The sequence below is a fragment of the Trematomus bernacchii genome, unplaced genomic scaffold (assembly GCF_902827165.1).
Source record: "Trematomus bernacchii unplaced genomic scaffold, fTreBer1.1, whole genome shotgun sequence".
NCBI lineage: Eukaryota > Metazoa > Chordata > Actinopteri > Perciformes > Nototheniidae > Trematomus > Trematomus bernacchii.
The window spans coordinates 16,626,094-16,635,973 of record NW_022988050.1 but is presented as its reverse complement, the minus strand read 5'-3'; the positions used below and the strand labels follow the sequence as shown (position 1 = coordinate 16,635,973).

Genomic DNA, 9,880 nt, shown 5'->3' with positions numbered 1-9,880 from the left:
GTCAGAGAGTTGTCAGCAGATTTAGCTGTGCTTTACAACTGTAAGTTTATTGCACTGTTCATCATTTAATGCTAATATTGTTAACTCTAGCCTTTCTCACTTTAGCTAGCTAGCTTAGCGTAACAACAGCCGAGCCTTAGTGTAATTATTTCTTCACCGTGATTCACCAACTCTGGACTTCTTCTGTCAGTCTCCAGCTTTCAGTGAGCTTCTCACACACACATCTACAACCTTAGAACAAAGTGTAAGCTGTCACTGTTTTGATCAGACAACATGACATTGATTTATTAAGGTTTTATCTGAGTTATATTTCACCGTTCAGCAGTAGATCCCTCTCTTCATTGTCACTATTTTATTATTCAGCTTGCAGACTAGCTTTTCATCTGTTTCTGACTTGACATGAAGTAATAAGGTCTGATGTTGGTCCACAGGAAGGGGCGGGACTTCCCCTCTCTGTGAACTCTCTTCTTTTACTGATGACTCTCCTGTTTCTGTTCAGAGTCTGTCAGACTGGTGGGAGGATCAAGTCGCTGTGAAGGAGAACTGGAGCTGAACTATCGGGGAGAATGGAGACCAGTGCATTATCCTATTGAGCACTGTACCCTGAAAACAGCACAAGTTTTCTGCAGAGATCTCGACTGTGGCTCTGCTGTTTCTCTAGTATGCAGAACAGTGTCCTCAGACAGACATGTGTGGGGGGTCAGTCCTGACTGTTCTGGATCTGCTCTGAGGGAGTGTGCATCAATAGATTACTCTTCTGCCTCCCTGAATCTCACCTGCTCAGGTAAGCCCATCAGTCCCATCATGCATCTCACCTGTAAGCCCATCAGTCCCATCATGCATCTCACCTGTAAGCCCATCAGTCCCATCATGCCTCTCACCTGCTCAGGTAAGCCCATTAGTCCCATTATGCATCTCACCTGCTCAGATAAACCCATCAGTCCCATCATGCATCTCACCTGCTCAGGAAAGCCCATCAGTCCCATGCTCACAGTAACCCCACATGCAGCAGCTGGAGTATGAGCAGGCTCCTGCAGGACCTGATGACCGGCTGCTCAGTACTTCAGGATTCAGGGAACATGTATTGTCTTTCTGCTCCACAGGGTTTCTCAGCCTAATGCAGCTGTAGCCTATTGGCTGCATCTGCTGCAGCTGCTGAATGCACTAAGATATCTCTATGTGTTCTCTTCTCTGCAGACTCTGTCAGGCTGCTGGGGGGGACTGGTCTGTGCTCAGGCAGACTGGAGGTGAACTCTGACCCGTCTGACTCATCTAACCCGTCCTGGTCCTCAGTGTGTGAGGCTGACTTTGACCAGCAGGATGCTCAGGTGGTCTGCAAGCAGCTCGGCTGTGGGGCTCCTTCAGTCCTCCAGGGGGCGCTCTATGGAAAAGGGGAGGCTCCAATGTGGACCAAAGAGTTCCAGTGTGGAGGCCATGAGTCTGCTCTCCTGGACTGTAGCTCAGCCTCAGAGAGAAACACCTGCTCACCTGGCAGAGCTATTAGCCTCACCTGCTCAGGTAGAGAGGAGCTGTGATTGGTTCATTCTGTTCTGACAGAGAGGGGAAGCCCCGCCCCTTCCTGTGTCCCCATGGGAACTTATTTCTGAGGAAACGTACGGCAGCAAGAGACGAACAGCTTATAGCGTTTGAATTGTTCCATGAATTACACATCTGAGGTTTGGACGTGTTAAAGATCCTCTTTCAGTGACGTAGGTCACACTCCGTGTGCTTCTCAATGTCGAGGAAAGCTGCTCCAGAGCCACTCGAGGCCGTTGTCCTTCGTTGCGGGAAATTTCGAGGCTGCACATGTGTAGACTCCGCGGTCTTAAAATCCCCACAATGCTTTGCGCACGGACCAATTTCCAAAATCTTTGGTGGAAAATGTAAGGCGGAGCCTCTCATATGACGCACACCTGCACACTTGCTAGCCTGTTCCATTCTTCGTTCTCCGATTGAAAGGAAGGATTCTTGCCTAGCCTCTGAAAGACCTGACTCGGAAGACATGTCCAACCAAGGAAGCGTCCTCGACATTGAGAAATACCCTCTGTGTGCTTCATTCAGGGTGGAGTTAAACAAGATATATTGAGATTGAGTCAGTGTTGTGGTGCTGTTGCTTTGGTCTGGATCTGTGAGCTAACCACGCCCCGTTCATTTGAATATAAGAAATTGAAATAAAAACAGCTGTGAAATAAATGTGGCATTATGAAATAAAAGTCCCCTGAAATAAATGAATGTGTATTTAAATTTACATTTATATATATGTATTGCCTCATTAATTTATTTCAGAATTTATTTCATAACCATATTTATTTATTCCATAGGCATATTTATTTATATATGTATTTATTTAATTATTTATGTATTTATTTAATTGTGTCTTAAACGGCATTCCATACACTTCAAACAGGACCAGAAAGGATTGCTCTCTCTCTCTCCGCTGACCATCAATATGTTTCTGTAATCAGGTCTCATGTTGGTCCAGAGGAAGGGGTGGGACTTCCTCTCTCTGTGAACTCTCTTCTTTGACTGATCACTCTCTTGTTTCTGTTCAGAGCCTGTCAGGCTGGTGGGAGGATCCAGTCGCTGTGAAGGAGACCTGGAGCTGAACCGTGAGGGAGAATGGAGACCAGTGGCTGCTCTTTTTGAGTGGTGGACCCTGAAGGAACAGCAGTCGCCTGCAGAGATCTCGACTGTGGCTCTGCTGTTTCTGTAGAAGAGAGAAAGGAGTCCTCAGAGAGAGATGCGTGTGGGATCTATCCTCTCTGTCTTCAGTCTGGATCTACTCTGAGGGAGTGTGCAGTATCAGCTACCTCTACTCACATCCTGAATCTCACCTGCTCAGGTAAGCCCATCAGTGACATCATCATCACAGTAATGCAGCTGGAGTATCAGCAGTCTGTCTGTCTGTCTCTCTCTCACCTGTCTCTCACCTGTCTCTCTCTCACATGTCTCTCTCTCACCTGTCTGTCTCTCACCTGTCTGTCTCTCACCTGTATCTCTCTTACCTGTCTGTCTCTCACCTGTCTCTCACCTGTCTGTCTCTGGCTCTGGACCCTGATCCAGTCCCTGTCTCCAGGCCCGTGGGTTGCACTTTGTCTGGCCCGTGGATTTTAAAATGGATGCATGAAAGCTTGTGACGTCCCTTTGTAGAGGTGTTGCTTCATTCTGAGGCTGATTTATTTACGTGTCTCCCCCTCATAGAGTTTGTGGCAGGCCCTGCATCGTAATGCATGAACAGCGGGGTGTTTGGTTTGGTGTTTAAATCTTCTGCATTGTGTTTAAATCTGATGCTTCATGTTTAAATCTGATGCTTCATGTTTAAATCTGCTGCATCATGTTTAAAGAGTCTGAAAATAGCTTTTTACTGACGTTTATCTCCTGACTTTCTCCTCAGGACTCCAGGCTGAAGGAGCAATCGAACCACCAGGTACACAGGGAGAGGAAGACAAGGGGAGGATCACTGAAGCAGAACCAGCTGAGTTTCAGTTGTGCTTTCTGTGGTTTTTGTTAAGATTTAAGATCATTTTTACATAAACGTTAAGCAAACACACTCACTAACTACATTGTCACTTAATACAGTGTCACTAACTACAGTGTCACTTACTACAGTGTCACTAAATACGGTGTCACAAACTACAGTGTCACTTAATTAGGGTTGGGAACCGAAACTCGGTTCCAGATGAGAACCGATAAGAAAATGCCGGGAACCCATACAAAATACACAATTTCGGTTCTGCTTAACGGTTCCTAAACGCGGTATACCCTGTATTCCACCGGGTCCGTCTGCGCCACGGTGACCCGGTGGAATACAGGGTAATGGCGGACTGGCCATCTGTGTGTTCTGGAGAATCACAGAATGGCCGGCCGTCAGCGGGCCGTTGACGGCCGGCTCGGTTCGCTGACGGCCGGCACCGCCCTTAATTTTTTTAAACGGCATCATGTAAGTTGCGCTGACAGGCGACAGAGGTCCACAGTTGCCCCGCAGCGAGGCTCCCCCCGCCCTCCCGTAGACAGTTCACGAGCTCAGTCACTTCATAACACCAAAGATGGATCGCGGTAAACGCTCTAAAGTGAGGCTCCACTACACTAAAAAAGAAAAAGACAAGGCACAGTGTAATGCCTGTTAATAGCTTGCCACAGGCATAGCTCAGTTAAAATAAAGCACAGCTATTGTGCAATACATTTGTATTGCATGTATATTTTTTATTTGTAAAAATGTCAGTTAAAGCTTAAAAGAATAAAGATATTTTTGTTATCTAAACGTTTGACCTCTTTCTTTTACAATTTTGGAATCGAAACGGGGAATCGATAAGAACCGGAATCGATAAGCAGAACCGGAACCGGAATCGGATTCGATACATTTCAAACGATACCCATCCCTACACTTAATACAGTGTCACTAACTACAGTGTCACTAAATACAGTGTCACTAACTACAGTTTAACTAAATACAGTGTCACTAAATACAGTGTCACTAAATACATTGTCACTTGGCACCTATATTGATTTAGTATTAAACTGTTCAGTAGCTCAATAAGCTGAATAAAACACTAAGCAATGAACCCCTTTATATGCAACTTTGTGTCAGAGAGCTGTCAGCGATTTAGCTGTGCTCTACAACAGTAATCTTATTGCACTGTTCATTTTTTAATGCTAATGTTGTTAACTCTAGCCTTTCTCACTTTAGCTAGCTAGCTTAGCATAGCAATGGCCGAGTCTTAGTGTAATTATTTCTTCACCGTGATTCAACAACTCAGGACTTTGCAGGTCACCCTTGAAAAAGAGATGTTTTGATCTCAAGGGGCTCTCACCTGGTTAAATAAAGGCTACAAACAAACTTGTTCTGTCAGTCTCCAGCTTTCAGTGAACTTCTCACACACACATCTACAACCTTAGAACAAAGTGCAAGCTGTCACTATTTTGATCAGACAACATGACATTGATTTATTATGGTTTTATCTGAGTTATATTTCATCGTTCAGCAGCAGATCTCTCTCTTCACTGTCATCTCGCGTTGAAGAGAGAGTGCAGTGTAACCGCGCATCAAACCTCTTGTTCAGATGACTCTTCTTTCTGTTTAGAGGTTAAAGTAGGCCGGTGCGGTACAGTGCTCCATAACACTAAAAGAATCAGAGCCTTGGCCTGCTAGCTAGCGTTAGCTAGGTAACTTAGCTAACATTAATATGTTTCTGTAATAAGGTCTGATGTTGGTCCACAGGAAGGGGCGGAACTTCCCCTCTCTGTGAACTCTCTTCTTTTACTGACGACTCTCCTGTTTCTGTTCAGAGTCTGTCAGGCTGGTGGGAGGATCCAGTCGCTGTGAAGGAAAACTAGAGCTGAACTATTGGGGAGAATGGAGACCAGTGCATTATCCTATTGAGCACTGTACCCTGAAGACAGCACACGTTTTCTGCAGAGATCTCGACTGTGGCTTTGCTGTTTCTCTAGTACGCAGAACAGTGTCCTCAGACAGACATGTGTGGGGGATCAGTCCTGACTGTCTTTATTCTGGATCTGCTCTGAGGGAGTGTGCATCATTAGATTACTCTTCTGCCTCCCTGGATCTCACCTGCTCAGGTAAGCCCATCAGTCTCATCATCCATCTCACCTGTAAACCCATCAGTCCCATCATGCATCTCACCTGTAAGCCCATCAGTCCCATCATCCATCTCACCTGTAAGCACATCAGTCCCATCATGCATCTCACCTGTAAACCCATCAGTCCCATCATGCATCTCACCTGTAAGCCCATCAGTCCCATCATGCATCTCACCTGTAAGCCCATCAGTCCCATCGTGCATCTCACCTGTAAACCCATCAGTCCCATCATGCATTTCACCTGTAAGCCCATCAGTCCCATCGTGCATCTCACCTGCTCAGGTAAACCCATCAGTCCCATCCTCACAGTAACCCCACATGCAGCAGCTGGAGTATCAGCAGGCTCCTGCAGGACCTGATGACCGGCTGCTCAGTACTTCAGGATTCAGGGAACATGTATTGTCTTTCTGCTCCTCAGGGTTTCTCAACCTAATGCAGCTGTAGCCTAGTGGCTGCATCTGCTGCAGCTGCTGAATGCACCAAGATCTTTCTCTGTGTTCTCTTCTCTGCAGACTCTGTCAGGCTGCTGGGGGAGACTGGTCTGTGCTCAGGCAGACTGGAGGTGAACTCTGACCCGTCTGACCCGTCCAACCCGTCCTGGTCCTCAGTGTGTGAGGCTGACTTTGACCAGCAGGATGCTCAGGTGGTCTGCAAGCAGCTCGGCTGTGGGGCTCCTTCAGTCCTCCAGGGGGCGCTCTATGGAGAAGGGGAGGCTCCAATGTGGACCAAAGAGTTCCAGTGTGGAGGCCATGAGTCTGCTCTCCTGGACTGTAGCTCAGCCTCAGAGAGAAACACCTGCACACCTGGCAGAGCTGTTAGCCTCACCTGCTCAGGTAGAGAGGAGCTGTGATTGGTTCATTCTGTTCTGACAGAGAGGGGAAGCCCCGCCCCTTCCTGTGTCCCCATGGGAACTTATTTCTGAGGAAACGTACGGCAGCGAGAGACGAACAGTTTATAGCGTTTGAATTGTTCCATGAATTACACATCTGAGGTTTGGACGTGTTAAAGATCCTCTTTCAGTGACGTAGGTCACACTCTGTTTGCTTCATTCAGGGTGGAGTTAAACAAGAGCTATTGAGATTAGGCGCGTTCACACCAAGTACTTTGCCGTATTTAGTGCCGGCACTTAGTGCCCCGGCACTTATTACCCCAGGGCACTTAGTACAGATCGCGTTCACACCGGAATAAATTCCCTGAGGGAAGATTACGCAAATGAGCCGCTGACGTCACTTCGTCTTCTTCTAGAAGACGCTGCTGGGACTCCCAGCAGCTTCTACTGAAGCCTTCCAAGTAAATCGCCAGAACGCCGACACCTCCTCATCTCCACCGCTCCCATGTTTTATTTTGTGTTGCCATAAATTAGTCTCTCTGCGTTTGTGCGCTGGGCGAATGCTAATGCTAATAATGCTAATGCGAGGATAATAAAATGGCGGCTCTACAAAACATTTCAGAGTTGTACGGGGCGTGGTTTGCAATTCGCCAAGCCAATCAGAACTGGGGCACTTTTTTCCCCCAGGAAAGTACCATCTCTCAGCAGGCACTAAAAATGGGGGTAAAAGTTCCCGGGATTAAGTGCTCTTTTTGGTGTGAACGCGAAATTAGGGGTACTAACTGAACTAAACGCGAAAAGTACGGTGAAAAGTACTCCGGTGTGAACGCGGCTATTGAGTCAGTGTTGTGGTGCTGTTGCTTTGGTCTGGATCTGTGAGCTAACCACGCGCCGTTCATTTGAATATAAGAAATAGAAATAAAAAGAGCTGTCAAATAAATGTGGCATTATGAAATAAAAGTCCCTTGAGTTAAATAAATAAATGTACATTTATATATATTTATTGCCTCATTCATTTATTTCAGAATTGATTTCATAACCATATTTATTTATATATGTATTTATTTATGTATTTATTTAATGTTGTCTTGAAGGGCATTCCATACACTTCAAACAGGACCAGAAAGGATTGCTCTCTCTCTGCTGACCATCAATATGTTTCTGTAATAAGGTCTCATGTTGGTCCACAGGAAGGGGCGGGGCTTCCCCTCTCTGTGAACTCTCTTCTTTCTCTGATGACTCTCCTGTTTCTGTTCAGAGCCTGTCAGGCTGGTGGGAGGATCCAGTCGCTGTGAAGGAGACCTGGAGCTGACATATCAGGGAGAATGGAGACCATTGGATGTTCTTTATGAGTGGTGGACCCTGAAGGAAGTAGCAGTCGCCTGCAGAGATCTTGACTGTGGCTCTGCTGTTTCTGTAGGAGGGAGAGAGGAGTCCTCAGAGAGACCTGTTTGGGGGATCTTTCCTCTCTGTCTTCAGTCTGGATCTGCTCTGAGGGAGTGTGCAGTATCAGCTACCTCTACTCACATCCTGAATCTCACCTGCTCAGGTAAGCCCATCAGTGACATCATCATCACAGTAATGCAGCTGGAGTATCAGCAGTCTGTCTGTCTGTCTCTCTCTCACCTGTCTCTCACCTGTCTGTCTCTCACCTGTCTCTCTCTCACCTGTCTCTCACCTGTCTCTCACCTGTCTCTCTCTCACCTGTCTGTCTCTCACCTGTCTCTCTCTCACCTGTCTCTCACCTGTCTGTCTCTCACTCTGGACCCTGATCCAGTCTGCACTTTGTCTGGCCCGTGGATTTTAAAATGGGTGCATGAAAGCTTGTGACGTCCCTTTGTAGAGGTGTTGCTTTATTCTGAGGCTGATTTATTTACGTGTCTCCCCCTCATAGAGTTTGTGGCAGGCCCTGCATCGTATTGCATAAACAGTGGGGTGTTTGGTTGGGTGTTTAAATCTGCTGCATCATGTTTAAATCTGCTGCTTCATGTTTAAATCCGCTGCTTCATGTTTACATCTGCTGCTTCATGTTTAAAGAGTCAGAGCTACATGTTTAAATCTGATGCTTCATGTTTAAACGTGATGCATCACGTTTAAATCTGCTGCTTCATGTTTAAATCTGCTGCTTCATGTTTAAAGAGTCAGAGCTGCATGTTTAACCTGTTAAGCCCTGAGCCTGTTTTTCAGGTCTCAGGCTCGAAAATGACATTCCAAGAACAAATGACCTTATCTTCCCTTCTAAAAGGGTTAAATTAATCATCTTTTTTCTCAAAGTAATGATAAACCTGTGAGTTGGATGTAGAAATGTTTTTTATTTTAAAGAAAATTCAGATTGAACATGGTAAAAAACTGTAAATTATAGTGTCCGTCCAAATATTATTTTTTACTTCTAGTGAAAACTACCCTTGGATGATGGGTTAGTAGACTAAAAGCTTTAGGAATCCAAAGTACAACATATAATAAGTACTCTGTATCAAGATTGATGTAAAACAAGTGAAATTTGACCTTTTTAGAGAGATTTAGCACAAAAAAAACACTTCTGGGGTCATTTGGGTGGATTTTCCATATCTCTGGCCCCCCTTGGTCGATTTTGATGGTTGACACCTCTTTCTGACAGTTAGAGCCAATAGAATCGAAGGGGGATTTCCCCACTCACACACATGGTAAAAAAAAAAGGTGGGGGCTTTGCGCATGCAGTTTTGCATCAGAGCGAACCTATACTCTAGCTCTGACATCTGGAAACGGAAAAGCAGTTTTATTGCTTATGGACAGTGTTGGGACTAACGCTGTTATTTTTGGCAGTAACTAGTACTCTAACGCATTATTTTTTAAATTCAGTAACTCAGTTACCGTTACTACATGGTGCGTTACTCCGTTATTTTTTTTATATAGTCTCGGCTCCCAGACGTTGGTGAGCGGCGCCAACAGCGAGGCGAACAGAGATGAGAACTGTACTTAAGTACAGTACTTGAGTAAATGTACTTAGATACTTCCTGTGTCACATGCGGAGACGCGCTGTGGGCGTGTTTGTGTTTACTAACAAGACTATCATGGCGGCAGCGGAGCTCAAGTTGAGTTTCTCCGCCTGGAGATATTCTCACTATTTCACTTTTGTCGAGCACAAAGAAAAGAACGTTTTAGTTAAATGTAAGTTGTGTCTTGGCGGGTCAAAGATCCTATCTACTGCCCAAAACAGCCATTCAAATCTGTTGAAACATCTGCAGAAACGACATGCTGGGACGAAGCTAGTAGCTAAGACCACAGACCCAGACTAATCCGACGCCACTCCACCTCTACCTAAGCAACAGCGGCTGGATTTTAACCGAGGGACTGCTAGCCAGGGAAAAGTTGATAAAGCCATTGCACGGGATGTTGTAGAACACATGCAGGCTATTTCTACAGTGGAGTCACCCGCTTTCAGGGAGCTAGTAAGCATGATACCATGTCCGGGCG

The 9,880-nt window shown here is 45.8% G+C and overlaps 2 protein-coding genes across 2 annotated transcripts in view; both read left to right on the top strand.

The window, feature by feature from the left end:
- Positions 1 to 800: 800 nt before the first annotated feature.
- On the top strand, positions 801 to 6,695 carry LOC117474123 (scavenger receptor cysteine-rich type 1 protein M130-like). Its single transcript, XM_034120163.1, is given in 7 exon segments — positions 801 to 889; positions 1,198 to 1,518; positions 2,553 to 2,663; positions 2,666 to 2,842; positions 3,395 to 3,427; positions 5,287 to 5,577; positions 6,111 to 6,695. Coding segments are annotated over 7 exon segments (1,356 nt in total). The 5' UTR covers positions 801 to 804; the 3' UTR covers positions 6,449 to 6,695.
- Positions 6,393 to 9,880, top strand: part of LOC117474124 (deleted in malignant brain tumors 1 protein-like) — a 25,343-nt gene continuing 21,855 nt past the window's right edge. The window contains exons 1-2 of the mRNA XM_034120164.1: positions 6,393 to 6,431; positions 7,686 to 7,976. The gene's annotated coding sequence lies outside the window, so the exon portion shown is untranslated. The remainder of the gene's footprint in view (positions 6,432 to 7,685; positions 7,977 to 9,880) is intronic.